Source organism: Theropithecus gelada, chromosome 13 (assembly GCF_003255815.1).
Source record: "Theropithecus gelada isolate Dixy chromosome 13, Tgel_1.0, whole genome shotgun sequence".
Classification (NCBI taxonomy): Eukaryota; Metazoa; Chordata; class Mammalia; order Primates; family Cercopithecidae; genus Theropithecus; species Theropithecus gelada.
The window spans coordinates 64,144,112-64,160,767 of NC_037681.1; the positions used below are offsets into that span (position 1 = coordinate 64,144,112).

The 16,656-nt window shown below is 38.5% G+C and overlaps 1 protein-coding gene across 1 annotated transcript in view; it reads left to right on the forward strand.

Moving 5' to 3' along the window:
- PLEKHH2 (pleckstrin homology, MyTH4 and FERM domain containing H2) overlaps window positions 1–16,656 on the forward strand; it is a 114,279-nt gene that overhangs the window by 31,494 nt on the left and 66,129 nt on the right. Inside the window, exons 3-7 of the mRNA XM_025354654.1 lie at window positions 7,405–7,554; window positions 9,376–9,459; window positions 10,097–10,178; window positions 12,376–12,561; window positions 14,823–15,784. Coding sequence (XP_025210439.1) covers window positions 7,405–7,554; window positions 9,376–9,459; window positions 10,097–10,178; window positions 12,376–12,561; window positions 14,823–15,784 — 1,464 coding nt within the window. The remainder of the gene's footprint in view (window positions 1–7,404; window positions 7,555–9,375; window positions 9,460–10,096; window positions 10,179–12,375; window positions 12,562–14,822; window positions 15,785–16,656) is intronic.

Consider the following 16,656-nt stretch of genomic DNA (forward strand, 5'->3'; position numbering starts at 1 on the left):
CCATGGGACTGTGGCCTATCTGATGTTTATGTTGCTTAAATCAGCTTGCCTTTTCTCATTTCACCATGTCCTAAGACTCAAACAACTGTATTTATCTTAACCAAAAAGGAATGTTTTGCCACTAAAAGCAGTACTCAGCTAAAACCAGGTCAACTCTATAGTTTAGCTTTGTACATTTTTCTCTTTGTTTATCAATGAATGGCATCACTTCACTTCTGTAACAATTAACTAAATTGTCTGCAGAAAAAAGTCACAGATAAATATTTTATTGCCAAATAAATCTTGGTAATCTTTATACTTAATGTTCTAGTACATCTTTTTTTTGTTTGTTTGTCTTTTGAGACAGGGTCTTGCTCTGTCAGCCAGGCTGGAGTACAGTGGTGCGATCTCAGTTCACTGCAACTTCTGTTTCCTGTGCTCAAGCAATCCTCCCACCCCAGCCTCTGGAGTAGCTAGGACTGCAGGCATGTGCCACCACATCCATTTAATTTTTTTTTTAACCTTTTTTTGTTGTTGTTGTTGAGATGGTGTCTCACCATATTGCCCAGTGTAGTTTCGAACTCATCAGCTCAAGCAGTCCTCCAGCCTCAGCCTCCCAAAGTGCTGGGATTACTGGCATGAGCCACCACACCTGGCCCTAGTGTATCCTTGTTGTTGTTCACAAGTTTTGAAAGCAATATGATCAAATCAACCCAGTTCTACTTATGAGTACTCCTGTGAGATAGAAAAGCAGCAAAGAGCATATTTGGAAAATACTGACATATAGGATTCATTCCCAAGTATCTGATTAGGTGAATACCTTAATATATTACATTTATTTATGCTAACCAAAGAAGGGTAGATTATCGCCCTATAAAAGTATGTGTGTTTTTATTTTATCCTTTGGGGCTTGATCTCTTGCCTGTGTGTGATTCAGGCATGGTGGCAGCATTTAAAGTTGCCTCTGACCATTCTAACATATGCGCTAATCTTGCCTTACTGTAAAGTTAGTTCTTAGTATTATTATGATGATTATTATTATCATTATTGAGACTGAGTCTCACTCTGTCACCCAGGCTGGAGTGCAGTGGCGTGATCTTGGCTCACCGCAACCTCTGCCTCTTGGGTTCAAGAATTTCTCCTGCCTCTGCCTCCGGAGTAACTGGGATTACAAGCGCATGCCACGATGCCTGGCTAATTTTTGTGTTTATAGTCTAGATGGCGTTTCACCATGTTGTTCAGGCTGGTCTCAAACTCCTGACCTCAGGTGATCCGCCTGCCTTGGCCTCTCCAAGTGTTGGAATTACAGGCATGAGCCACCATGCCCAGCCTGAAGTCATTTTTGACTCTTAATAAATCCATGCTGCTCAGTCATTCTAATATCCATGACCTTGTAATGGATATTACATTGCAATACTTTGCTATATGAGGCCCAACCTTCATTACATAGAAAGCAAATTATTTAATGATCTTGATTTTCAACTTCTGCAAGAAAAATCCTACTTTGTAATCATGGAGTACTATGCCAAAATAATTGTGTTGTAAATGTGATTCGAATGATTAATTAATTTGCAGTAAACATATAAAAATTGTAATCAACTTGCTGATTTCCTTGATAACATGTCAGTAAATTTTGACATATTCTTGAGTTCAAGTTTTCTAAGAAGGTTTTAAAAAAATTTTATAAACATGTGGCCTTCCCTTTCTTATGAGATCCCATCCAAGTAGTGTAGCATGACATGCAAAGATCTGTGTGTCCCTCTCCTTATTTGCAGCCTTATATCTGGCCATGTCCCCCATTCTCATATATATATATGAGAATGTATATGTATATACATTTTTAAATGTGTGTGTATATATATACACACATTTATATATATATACACATTTTAAAATAATTTTAACTGTTATTTTAGACTCAGAGGGTACATGTGCAGGTTTGTTACATGATTATATTGCGTGATGCTGAGGTTTGGGATATGGATGATTTCATCACCCAGGCAGTGAACATAGTCCCAATAGTTTTTCAGCCCATGTCCCCATCTCTTGCTCCCTGTCTCATAGTCCTCAGTGTCTGTTGTTCCAATCTTTATGCCCTTGGGTGTTTAATGTTTAGCTCCCACTTATAAGTGAGAGCATGTGGTATTTGGTTTTCAGTTCCTGCATTAATTCTCTTAGGATAATGACCTCCAGTTGCATCCATGTTGCTACAAAGGACATGATCTCATTCTTTTGTATGGCAGTGTAGTATTCCCTGGTGTATATATACCACATTTTCTTTATCTAACCCACCATTGATGGGCACCTTGGTTGATTCCATGTCTTTGCTATTGTGAATTGCACTGTGATAAACATAGAAGTGCATGTGTCTTTTTTGGTAGAACAATTTATTTTCCTTTGACTATATACCCAGTAACTGAATTGCTGGGTCAAATGGTACTTCTCTTTCTTTGAGAAACCTCCAACTGCTTTTTATAGCGGCTGAACTAATTTACATTCCCACCGACAGTGTATAAGTGTTCCCATTTCGCCACAGCATTGCCGGCATCTGTTATTTTTTAATTTTTTAATAATAGCCATTTTGACTGGTGTGAAATGGTATCTCATTATGGTTTTGAACTGCATTTCTCTGATGATTAGCAATGATGAGCATTTTTTCTTATGTTTCTTGGTTGCTTGTATGTCTTCTTTTTTTTTATTTAAGTATTTTTTTCGAGACAGGGTCTTTCTCTGTTGCCCAGGCTGGAGTGCAGCGGCATGATCATGGCTCACTTGCAGCCTTGACCTCCCAGGCTCAAGTGATCCTCCCACTTCAGCCTTTTGAGTAGCGGGGACCACAGGCATGTGCCACTACACTCAGCTAATATTTTAGAAATTTTTTGTAGAGATGCATTCTCACTGTGTTGCCCAGGCTGGTCTCAAACTCCTGGGCTCAAGCTGTCCTTCCTCCTTGGCCTGCCAAAGTGTTGGGACTATAAGCATGAGCCACCACACCCAGCCTGTATCTTCTTTTGAGAAGTGTCTGTTCATGTCCTTTGCCCATAGCTTCTGCACAGCAAAAGAAACTATCAACAGAGTAAACATATAGCCTACAGAATGGGAGAAAATATTCACAAACTATGCATCCAACAATGGTCTAATATCTAGAATCTATAAGGAAGTTTTTATTGTTTGAATTTAAACAATCTAAACAAATCAACAAGTAAATTTTAAGTAACTGGAAAGTAGTCTGGGATTTAAAATACTCCAAACAATCTATTTTGTCATTCTGTTTGGAAACAATCAGGAATCTTTGTCATGCCATAGCAATTTATATATAGAAATAGAAACTTTCAATTCCCTCTCAAAAATACAGTCACATCTCGATTATGTATAGTGGACAGGAATAAGGTTAGAAGTGGGAAGAAGGAAATAGCGATATGGATAATTACAATGGGAGTAATATTTGCAGCTCCTGCTTTCTCCTATGGGAAATAGCACTGGAAGCTGTACTGGGATCCCCAACAGTACTCTTGGGTTCTGTGATTTGCTATAATGACTCATGGGACCCAGAAAAGCTGTTTTGCTCACGGTCACCATTTATTACAGTGAAAAGATACAGATTAAAATCAACAAAGGAAAAGGGCACATAGAGTGGTGTCCTGGAGAAATCAGATATGAGCTTCCAGTTGTCTTTCTGCTGTGGAGTTGCACAGGGATGCACTTAATCCTTCCATCAATGTGTGACAAAATGTATGAAATATTGCCAACAAATAAGCTTACTCAAGCCTTGGTGTCCTGGATTTTGATTAGAGGTCGGTAATGTAGGCCTGAAATATCCACTTGACTGTTCTTAGTCAGTCTCCAGCCCACCCAGTGGTCAAACTGATACATTTTGGCCCAGGACCCCAGGCGAACAAAAAAACAGGCATTTACCATAAGTCACACAATTAACATAAACTATGTGGTATGGCCCAAGATCTCAACTGTATTAATACAAGGGCAGCCTGAACAGTCAAGATATTCCAGGGCATCAGATGTTGTCTCCCAAGAGCCAGTGAAGGACCAGTCCTTTCTTTGGAATGTGGAGGATCTGTGCACCCCAAGTCTACTGAGTTAACCCTTTGCTGAACAGGAATTTAGGGACCTTGGGATCAAGAATGTTTGGGGGAAGTAGGTGAGGAGTGCGCTGAGGTGGGTGGATACAACCAGAGGCTCTCCTAGAAGTAAAGAAGCAAAGTAGCCTAAAAACCCAAAGCATTCCACACTGGAGGCTATCCTTGTATACACATTTGTGAGAGTTTATTTAACAACCAATTTGAATTCACAGGTGTTTGTTATTGGCCAGTCTCTGAATAGTTAAAATTCTTAAATGGTTCTGGTAAAATGAATGGAAAAACAAGTGACCTGTTTTCCATATGGTTGTGGTGCGATGTTTTAAAAGGCATCTTGGCTTTTCTGTGGACCTCTTAGCTTTTCTGTAGACCTCTTATTCATATTAATTACCAAGGAAGGCTGAATCCTGTCTACAGAACTTGGTCTTAATAGGACCAGTTGGTAAGTAGGTTGCTTGTAACTACTTTGTGGTCTCTCTCTCTAAGAGATTTTGCCCCTTTTGCCAATATTTTTCTTGCCTAGGAAAGTTGTTTGTCTAAAAGTAATGGTCGAACTAAAGAGCTTCAGACGGCAAGGATGCATCCAAGGAGCTCTGTAGCATTCATTCATGTAATAACAACTTCCAAATTGAATGTGTTATTCAGGGTAAAAGAATAGTTCCAAACCATAGTTTTCCAGGACTATAGACCTTTCCTAAGCAATAATAGGACTATTTTATGTGGCTACCCAATGTCCGTAGGGTGGCTTGCTTTAACTTAATAAAGGGACACTAGATGTAGGTCTGGTCGCATTTATTTTTATTCTTACTCAGTTACTTTTGTTTTTCTTGAAGTTTACTTCTATTAATCTGTGCCCAGAGGAGAACTACCATTTTGGACTTGGGTTCTGCTCTTCTCTCCCTGCTTCCTCAGCTTCAGAATGCCATATGTGCAACTGGCTATACCATCTTAAGATTACTGTCCAGCTCTCTGTCCTGCTCGGGTGGTTTTGCATGACATCATCTCTGATGCAGACCTTTGTCCTTGATACAGATCTTTGTCCTTCAGCTCATGCAGAAAGCCCACTATATTACTTAGAATCTAAGGTAGCTTAAATTATCATTTGGATAGTGGAATACATTTTTTTTTCCTTCTTCTTCTTCTTTTTTTTAATCTGCTTTTATTTTCCTAGTTTCCAGCCATGTGGTTGGTATTTAAATAGAACAGTTTTGGCATCCGAGTTGGTTTACATTTATGCAGTGAACCCACTGCATTCATGGTTAAAAAAAGGAAACCTGGCATTCATGGTTAAAAAAAGAAATCCAAACTAATCTTTATACCTTTCAGGAGAAAATCCTCATTAGTCAAATATTTTTTAGCTTTAAGTAAGGATTCCTTGTGACTTTTCAGAAGTGTTTTTAATAATTTCAGATTTTCATCTTAACTGTCATCTTTAATTTCTCAAATGCTTTCACATTATTTTTTTCTCTTTGCCTGTATAATCTGAAACATTGCTAAAATTATATTCTTACCTATTTGGAGTATATAGAATGAAAGTTTTAATACTGTATACAGTCCCCAATGTTTTATTTTCCTTCATACTACCATTAACATCTCAAACATCTCTTACTTGGATCTCCTTGTGAAGTTTCTGCTGAGGCATCCAATCAACTCAACCATCTACAATCAAGGATCAAGTTTGTGAGTCAAAGTGAGAACTAAAGGAGAGAAAAGTGAGAACTAAAAGGTGTTGATAGGAAAATCTAAACTTTACTATGAGTTGAATAGACTTATATAATCCATGTAGGTTGGCAAACACAATACGCAGATATGCCTTTCTGAGATTTTATATGCCTGGATGTGTTTTGCAGAAGATCCAAGCAGGGCCAATCTATCTTAGATATTAAACTTGCAGCACCACTCAACCTCCAGCCACACACTCAGTCTCTTTTACCCTGTTCTATTTTTTTCCCACTACCCTTATTTTTTACCCTAAGAGGCAGGATTTTTTGCCTCTTAGCTTAGCTGGATCTGGGTTCTTGTCTCATGACCAGGAAGAAGTAGTCGCATGGACACTCAAAGAATGAGCAAGGCAGGAAGTTTCATTGAGTGAGGAGCAGCTTTTAGTGCAGAGGGGACAGGGGTGGGGGTGGTCCCCCTACCCGAAGCAGGAGAGTTCCCAATATGGCTGAGCCTGGGGCTTTTTATGGGCTCAGAATAGGGAGTGCGTACTGACTGGCTTGCGAGTATGCAAAAACGGTTAAAGTAAAGACATTACTCAAAAGTGGGCATGATAGTGTAGAAAACCAATTAGGAAAGGATAGGTATATGTAAAATAGGTGGAGGATGGGGATCAATCAAAAGAAAGTGCGCCAAACAGGAAGGCAGGTTCTCAGTCTGGTTCAAGGATTTACCCCGGACTGTTTCCAGCTTGAAGGTTGGATATTTCACTGGGGACCTGCCCCATCTGCCTAGGCATTTGTCTGCCTCCTGCCTCTATCATTATCACCTGAGTAATGTAATGTACTCTTCTTTTTTTAAAACATTTATTATATTTGTGATCTCTCTCACCCACTAAAATGTAATTTCTCAAGCCCCTGGACTCAAACTGTCTGCCTGCCTCGGCCTCCCAAAGTGCTGGGATTACGGGTGTGAGCCACTGTGCCAGGTCTAGAATGTAATTTCTATGCAGGCAGAGATGTGGGGGTCTAGTTTATTCACTGATGCTTTCTCAGTGCCTGGAATAAGTCGGGCACTTGGCAGGTTTTCCCTGAATATTTGTTAAATGAATGAATCAAGAAGCCCTCAGTGAGTCCTACCTATATCTAGATTCTAATACATTTTTATTTTTTATGATTCCATCATTTGGGGCTTTAAGCTTCTTCCCCCACGCCCCTTTCCATAGTGTATATGCTTCTTTTTCACCTAAGTTCAAGTTTTTTCCCATAATACATTATTATACCAGGCCATCCAGTCTGGGTCTCATCTCACCACTCATCTTTCTTAATTTATACTTTGTTTAAAATATGAAAAAATGAGGGCTGGAAACTTTCTGTTTCTATACTCATATAACACTTTGCTTATTGTCATTGCTCTAGGAAACATGTACATTACTTTATATGATAGCAATATTCTGAGAATTTCTTATGTTTGTATGTACCTCAAAGGTAACACCACTTGGTGAAATAGGCTTCAGACTTTATAATCATTAAACACATTAAACCTTGCTGTTTAATGTTTTCCTTTTTGAAGTCTTTTAGGAATCTACATAATATTAAGGTAAAATTCTAGGTTTAATACTGTGATAACCTAAGTACACACACAATTTTAATATTTTATCCTTTGAATTTAGGTACAAGTTATGGAAGATAAATTAAAAGCAGCTAATATTCAAACCAGTGAATCAGAGACAAGATTATATAATAAATGTCAAGATCTGGAGTCGCTAATACAGGAAAAAGATGACATCATTCAAAACTTGGAATTGCAACTTGAAGAGCAGGTTAGGAAGAATTTGATAAAGAGTTCTAAGTGTGTGCACTCATTTGTGCATAATCACAAAGATTAAAAAGAGAGAGCCTAAATTTCTATATTTGGGGAGGAATCTTGCTTATTCGGTCAACCCATAGGATTGCATCACATTTATTGGTGAAAGGTGCAAGTAAAATGGCATTCCTTTAAGTTCAGAGTGATTCCAGGCAAGATCTAACACTTTTTGGATGTGAGAATGCTCCTTAATATTCAAACATTTGAGTTTATTTATTTATTTCAGATAGAGTCTCGCTCTGTCAACCAAGCTGGAGTGCAGCGGCTTGATCTCAGCTCACTGCAACCTCACTGCAACCTCCGCAACCCCCCCGCCGCCAGGTTCAAGCGATTCTTGTGCCTCAACCTCCTGAGTAGCTGGGTCTACGGGTATACACTACAATGCCCAGCTAATTTTTGTATTTTGTTTTTCAATAGAGACAGGGTTTTGCCATGTTGGCCAGTCTGGTCTTGAACTCCTGACCTCAGATGATCCGCCCACCTCAGCCTCCCAACCTGCTGGGATTATAGGCGCCAGCCACCATGCCCGGCCAAACGTTAGAGTTTAAATGTAGTATTTAAGTTGGGAGCATTTGGTTATCAGCAGGTATGTCTGTAAATTGTTTGCAACCAATCTTTGCTTCAGACTGTTAGAGTGTTGGAAATGTTCATAGAACATTACATTTTAAATATTTATATTTGACGCCAATCCTTCTGCTTAGAAACGTGTATACCATTTTTGAACCACTTTATTGGAATCAAGTAATCTAGTTTAAAAAATGTACTACTCATGCCTGTAATCCCAGCACTTTGGGAGGCCGAGGTGGGCGGATCACGAGGTCAGGAGATAAGACCATCCTGGCTAACACGGTGAAACCCCGTCTCTACTAAAAATACAAAAAATTAACCGGGCGTGGTGGCGGGCACCTGTAGTCCCAGCTACTTGGGAGACTGAGGCAGAAGAATGGCATGAACCTGGGAGGCGGAACTTGCAGTGAGCCGAGGTCAAGCCACTGCACTCCAGCCTGGGCGAGAGAGTGAGACTCCATCTCAAAAAAAAAAAAAAAAAAATAATAATAATAATAATAATAATGTATTAGGAAAAAATTGCTTTGGGGTTATGTACTTAATGGTCACTTAACATCATTTAAATATGACCACTATGAAATCGTTTTGTTAAATGTGTTGTTTATTTTCAGCATTTTTTTCCCCCATTTCTTGATAAAGACCAGTGTTTCTTTAGGTCAGTGGTTTTCAGCTTTCTACCACCCCTAGACCCTGCCTATTGTGATTTATTTGGTAGTCACATTCTCAGTAGTTTTGTGACCATAGCCAGATTTTAAGGCTGGTAAATGAGAGCTAGAATTTCACTATGTTTATTTTTCTTGGATCTTTGAAAGCTAGTATTTGAGGGGGAGAAAAAAGCCATGCCCCGAAGGAGAGTCTTATTCTCTTCTCCCCAACGTGGTTGACCCCTGTGCTACTGCTCTAAATCCTAGAACATTTCCAGAAAATGGCTTATTTTGTTGATAAATTCAGTGGATTGACTTCAGTGTATGATCTTTCAGAGAAAGAGAATAGCGGTTGCTAAAACTAGTAATACGTGCATATGGCTTTGTGGTTTCTTTTTGTATCTACTGAATAATTTTTTCTTTTAAAAATTTATTTGGTAATTTGAAAGTAGATATAGTAACTTGGAAACAAGTTTTAAGTGGATTTGCCTTGTATATTTATGGTATAACATTTCCAGACCATTGCATTTGTGTTTGAACTAAACAAATTGCTATTGTTATTTCAGAAACAAGTAAGAATACAAGAAGCTAAAATAATAGAAGAGAAAGCAGCTAAGATCAAAGAATGGGTAACAGTTAAATTAAATGAGGTATTTATTGCTATATGTTTTCCTTTTCTTTACCTTTTACTTCTTTTGAGTTGATACATCATCAGAATATATGATTACTCTGAGTAAAACAAAAAATTTTGATTGGTTGGTGATACTGTTGTCTTTTGATAAACTTGAGATATAGGTAGCTTTCGTTTTAATATCCAGTGTATTTTTAAAATTAAACATATTAATAGACTCATGATGATGTATAATAAACTGTAAATAACTTTATTCTGATAAGTTAATTTTAGTTCTGATTAATTTCAAATAATAATAGGACATATGTCTATATCTCATAAAATTAATGTATTTGGTAGCTGAGAAGCACACATTTTCATTTTTATGGCAGTTTAAAGCTGAAATTGTTTCCTTTAAAATAATTTTACAGTGGAAAAGGCGTAAGGGGTGAAAACATTTAAAACTCTTAGTTCTAAAAATGTAAATATTGATACCATAATTATCTAGGTTGATAGCCTATTCTGATAAATTAATCTGATATTTGTTTATCATTTCCTTTGTATTTTGCTTACACATGTAGAGAAACTAAATATTAACATTTTCTAATATTATAATTTATTAGTACATTTTTATAATGTTATCTCTTTGTGAAAAGAATACCATTATGTTCTTTTAGCTGGAACTGGAGAATCAGAATCTTCGTTTGATCAACCAAAACCAAACTGAAGAGATAAGAACAATGCAGTCGAAACTACAAGGTACAAATACTTTACTAAGATAGCTTAGTTGGATTTATTTGACTATATAGGCTTTTACTTTTTTTGATGTTTTAAAGATGCAATTATGGATATCATCCAAGAAGCTGTTGTCATAAAATGAAAGAGAATTTCTAAACAAACCAGAACACCAAGCGAATGTTGGGCCTGAAAGCGGAAGGCAAAAAAGAGATGGAATTGATGATGTCTACCAAAGTGGTCACTACACAGATCAGAAAAACATGACCAAATACTAATTTCGCCCCTCTCTATTCTAAAAGGCCTTCCATCGCTACGCTTTTTAGACCACACTAAGTTCCAGAGAGTCCACCTTGCTAAAAGTACTGTATAGTGACATTAGCCTGGGAGGTCAGACATCATGGATGATGGGTACTAATCTCTAATGGTGAGGACATTTTGCTCCTTCTAAGTGATGTAGTGCTATATATCCCTGTTTTCTTGAAAGAATATAGGGGACTTTACCACACAAGATAGTGAGTTAGAGGTAGTCGTATCAGAGAGATATGTACTCCAAAAGTTCAAGAAGACTTGAATTTTGGCCTTAGAGAATAGACCTTTCACCGGGGCCTATCATGGGGAGGGGGGAGGGGGATGGGGGAGGGATTGCATTGGGAGTTATACCTGATGTAAATGACGAGTTGATGGGTGCAGCAGACCAACATGGCACAAGTATACATATGTAACAAACCTGCACGTTATGCACATGTACCCTACAACTTAAAGTATAATAATAATAAATAAATTAAAAAAAAAAAAAAGAAGTACAAAATTAAAACAGCAAAAAAAAAAAAAAAAAAAAATAGACCTTTTAATGGGGATTAGGAGAGTCACAAATATCATACATTTGTAGCTGCATTGAAGACTTTGGAGGAGGCTTCTTGGCATCACACATGCCGAACACATTACTGAACTTGGCATTATTTGAGGGCAGCTCTGAGGCACTTCTGTGTGTTCTTAGATGCCTGAGCTGGTGGTTACTTGCATGCAAATGTCACAACTCAGTTCGTTCATGGATCACCAGTGTTCTAATCCTTTCCCCATATGGATCTTCTAGATGAGGGTTTGAATCCAGTCAATTGGGAGAATCAATTGATAATCTGCTGATAAACTCAAGAATATCAGTGGTGAGATTGGTCTATTTTAAAAAACATGTATCTCCAAAATTATTTATAACTTTTGACTGGGTCACTGGGCCGGGTGCAGTGGTTCACTCCTGTAATCCCAGCATTTTGGGAGGCCAAGGTGAGAGGACTGCTTGAGGCCAGGAGTTTGAGACCAGCCTGGGCAATATAGTGAGACCCCATTGCTACAAAAAAATTTTTTTAATTAGCTGGCCATGGTGGCACACACCTATACTCTCAGCTACGTGGGGACTTGTTCGGGAGGTGAGGTGGGAAGATCACTTGAGCCCGGGAGTTTGGGGCTGCAGTAAGCCATGATCATGTCACTGTACTCCAGCCTGAGCAACAAAGAGAGACCCTGTCTCAAAAATAAATAGATAATAATAAAGTCCAAGAGATGAATTAAATTCGTGATTAGGTGCTGACCTAATCACTTCACTAGCTATCTAAATTCTTTACCCATCTCCTCTTTTATTTTTTTTTCCAAAGAAGTGATTAAAGCTCTTTATATTGTGGTTACCATAGACCAAACCTCCCCATCTGCTTTTTTCTCATGACTGAAAACTAAGATAAGCAGAAGTCATTACAGTTATCATGGGTTGGTTTGCCCCAAGGATGATCCAAGGTTCCTTTGGTTGTTTCAGCAACCAGGACCTCAGTTTCTTTTTCTTCACAGTGGCATACTGTGCACATTTTACCAACGCTGAACTGGTATTTGTCAATACTTGACTCTGCAGGAAGCTAGAGCTCTCTAGTTATTTATAATCTGTTTGTGTTTTGTTGTTGCTTAGAACTAACTACTCTTAAAGGGATTAGATATTTTTCTTTCTCCAGTTAAAAATATTTTGAACATTCAAAATATATAAAACAGAATTTAAACATTGGGATGTGATACTTGTCATTGAAGGTTCCATGTTATTGTACATCAGTAAAGATGACCTTTAGGCTTTTTTTCTGGCAGAAAGAGTGATTTGTTCAAGTTTTTATATGCCTTGGTTCTGTGTGTAACAAACTTCCATAAAAAATTCAAATCTTAATTTTGATTAATGACGTTGTAGAAGTTCAAGGAAAGAAGTCGTCCACTGTCTCTACACTAAAGCTTTCGGAAGGCCAGCGCCTGAGCAGTTTGACCTTTGGGTGCTTTTTATCTCGAGCAAGGAGTCCTCCTCAAGTAGTAAAATCTGAGGAAATGAGCAAGATATCATCGAAAGAACCTGAGTTCACTGAAGGAAAAGACATGGAAGGTATTTATGGACTACAGGAATTGATTTTGGCATTTCTTTAAAAAGGAAAAATCATTTGCTAAGATTAATCCAAATACAGCTTAATTTTCCTTATTTTTTTCTGACAATTTGATATTTTATCAGAATGTTTCTAAAGAGAAATACAGCATTTAACTTTGTGTATCTAATTACTTTGTGTTTTCTGAGAGCCTTTGCCAGTGACGCATAGGAGAAACTGATTTTTCCTTCTTAATATTTTTTTCCTGCTGTAGGTGGAAGGGGGGTATTTAAAATTAAAAAGTTTACAGTCCCGCCTACAAGATGCTGTACTTGTTTTAGCAGAGTTTCAGATTAGAACTGTGAATTTCCTATTCATTATTTATTTAAAATATAGTACATTACCTAATATTACACATGAAATTAAACATTGGCGTAGCAAACTTATAAAGAAAAAACCCTAGAGGATAGATTAATAACTGCTTTGGTTTTCCTTTAATCCTTCAAAGAGGAAAATGTTTTCCTAGATATTTAAACCCTGGTCCTGTATACAGATTTCTACTCTTCTTCTTTTCGTCTAAAGCACGTCTATCAAAAAAAAAAGAAAAAAATCTCTCTAAATTTTGCTTCGTTGCAGCTGTTGGCTTTGCCACCTCTAGCACAATCTCTTTTGTTGACTTTCCCCAGATATTTTAGAGAGACCTGAGTTTTCATCCTCTCTACTTTCAACTCCAAGTTCCTTCCCCCAGAAGAGAAAAAGTATAATGGTAAAAGTTGTCTCTATGCTTGGTTATGAAATTCTGAAAATGATACATTTTCCAATCAGAAGGCTCCTTTGCTCCTTGCTTTCATGCCATTACTTACTTTGCTCTTCTCTTCTCTCTCTCTTTTTTTTTTTTTTTAGACAGGATCTCACTGTGTCTCCCAGGCTGGAGTGTAGTGGCATGATCACAGCTCACTGCAGCCTTGACCTCCCGGACTCAAGCGATCCTCCCACCTCAGCATCCCTAGTAGCCGGGACTACAGACACATGCCACCATGCCCAGTTAATTTTTGTATTTTTTGTAGAGACGGGGTTTCACCATATTACCCAGGCTGGCCTTGAACTCCTGGGCTCAAGCAGTCTGCCAGTCCTGGCCTCCCAAAGTGCTGGATTTACAGGTGTGAGCCACTGCACCCGGCCTACTTGCACCTTTTTTCCCCCCTTTGGAGAAGCCATTTTCATTTCCTTCCCTTTTTCTAACAGTCAAGTACAGCTGAGGTTGCCTGTACTGATGCTCTTGCTCATTTGCAGATTTAACAAACTGCCTAATACCAAATTTTAGAGTTTATTTGTTCAGCCTCTAGTTCCTTAATTATGAAGGTCCTGTCTATGTTTTCATGTTTTCAAAGTTTCTTTTCTACACTTCAGTCTAAAAGTTTAATTCCTTGTTTATGAAGCCATTGGTTCATTCTGTTAATTATGTTGTCCATAAAAATAAGCCGTATCTAAAGATATTTTTAAAAAGTGTGATTCTTATTATAAAAACACATTTTGTAGTTACGATTAAACCAAAAGTAGAGCAAGGAAGGCTTTTCTGTGTTTAATTTTCTTCACGATTTTACATAACTCAATGTATCAAAGTTTGGTGCAAGGTTTGTTTCTTAAACTATAGCTTTGTATTTATTATGCTTAAATTTACTTTATTATAATTTAAATATTTAGTTGAAAGAAGGTGTCATTTTCTTTGCTTCTAAAATAGAATTCATGCTGTTCATTTTTTTGGTGATTGCTTTCTTTGATAGTCAAAGTTGCCCTGTTTCACATTTTGCTTCTTGTATTATCTCTCTTTGGACTCTTTCAGTTTTTTTTCCCCCAACATGTTTTTTTTGTAAAAACCAATTTGGAAACTATTATATTGACATGTTAGGGCTCTGAGTTTTATATAAAGCTTATAGTTTTCAAAAACTTGTGTTAAAAAAAGATGTAAGACTAACACAGGATAATGTAAATGATTTATACGAAATTTTTGGTTTATTCCTTTAATAAAAAAGTAGAGGCAGGGTCTTGCTCTGTCACCTAGGCTGGAGTGCAGTGGCTGATCATAGTTCACTGCAGCCTTCAGCTCCTGGGCTCAAGCAATCATCCTGCCTCAGCCTCAGTGGTGTAGTACCTGTACTACAGGTACACACCACTGCACCCAGCTAATTTCTACAGTGTCAATTTCTACAGTGTAGCTACATAAAGCTAAATGTACAGATATATTCTTAAAGGCAGCATGCTGATATGATGTATCCTTTTCTAGAAATGGAAATTCCAGAAAAGTCTGTTGATAACCAAGTTCTAGAAAACAACAGAGGCCAGAGAACATTGCATCAAACCCCTTGTGGCTCGGAACAGAATCGGAAAACAAGAACAAGCTTTGCCACAGAGGGTGGTGTCTCCCAGAATTCTGGGGCTCCAGTGAGTGACTGGAGTTCTGATGAGGAAGACGGGAACAAAGGAAGATCCAAGTCCAGATGTACATCCACCCTCTCCAGTCACACATCTGAGGAAGGGGTCCAGTGTAGCAGGATGGGAAGTGAAATGTATCTTACAGCATCTGATGACAGCAGCTCTATATTTGAGGAAGAGACTTTTGGCATAAAGAGACCAGAACACAAGAAGCTATATTCTTGGCAGCAGGAGGCACAGTGGAAAGCTCTAAATAGTCCTCTCGGAAAGGGAAATTCTGAATCGAGTAAAAAGGAGCAAGATAGTTCCTCGGATGAACTGAATAAAAAATTTCAATCTCAGAGACTTGATTATTCATCTTCATCGAGTGAGGCCAACACCCCAAGCCCTATTTTGACCCCAGCTTTAATGCCAAAGCATCCTAACTCACTCTCTGGAAAAGGAACACAATTAGTGCCTTCATCACACCTGCCACCCCCAAAGTTAAGGATTCCTAATGTTTTCAGTATAAGTGTAGCACTCGCCAAAAGGCACTTAAGCCAGCCACAGTTAAGCTCCGACAGGATGTGTGGTACAAATAGAAATGCTATAAGCATGATACGACCACTGAGACCTCAGGAAACTGATCTTGATCTAGTTGATGGTGACAGTGCAGAAGTTTTAGAGAATATGGACATGAGTTGTGATGATGGATTATTTTCCTATGACTCCTTGGACTCTCCAAATTCAGATGACCAGGAAAACTGTGACTCAGCAAAGAAGGCGGCGTGCAGCAAACCTCCAACTCCTCCCCTGCACCGTTTTCCTTCTTGGGTAATTATATCGCTGCACGTAGCACATACACAGTAGTTTTTTTCTCAACACTCGTTTTTCTTTCTTTCTTTCTTTTTTTTTTTTTTTTTTTGAGAAGGAGTCTCGCTCTGTTGCCCAAGCTGGAGTGCAGTGGCGCGATCTCAGCTCACTGCAACCTCCACCTCCCGGGTTCAAGTGATTCTCCTGCCTCAGCCTCCTGAGTAGCTGAGACTACAGGCATGCGCTACCACGCCTGGCTAGTTTTTGTATTTTTAGTAAAGACAGGGTTTCGCCATGTTGGCCAGGCTGATCTTGACCTCCTGACCTCAAGTGTTTCTCCTGCCTCGGCCTCCCAAAGTGTCCATACTCATTTTCAAGTTTTACTTTGTCTTTTCTTGTTTCCTTTCAAATCCAGCTTTGTTCTGACATTTTCCAGTTTTTAGACTACATTTTCTTCTCTTCCCTCACTGAGTTCTGAATCAATTGAGAAATAAGATAATGACAAGACAGATGGGAGATCAAGATATTACCTTATTTACTGATAAAACTAATTTTAGAGAATTAGTGGGCAAATGAGCTTTCTAATACTGAACCAAAGATTCACCCATTCCCAGGAAGCCCTGGACCACCGCAGGATTCTGCCAGTGAAGCCGTGTCCCTCTAAAACTTACCACCTTGAAAAACAGAACAGATGGTTGTTTTCTGCAGGCAGCTATTTCTCAAGAGAAAGGGGAGAGGAAGCTGCCAGGCTCTGCATGCCCAGTTTCTCCCTCTCAGCTTACCAATCACATTAAGCCACTCTTCCTCTTGGGGAGGGGAAAGTGAATAGGTAGAGAGGGATCAGCAGTGTTCAATTACTGGAGGTTCCTCCATGTGGAAGAAAACGTTGGGGG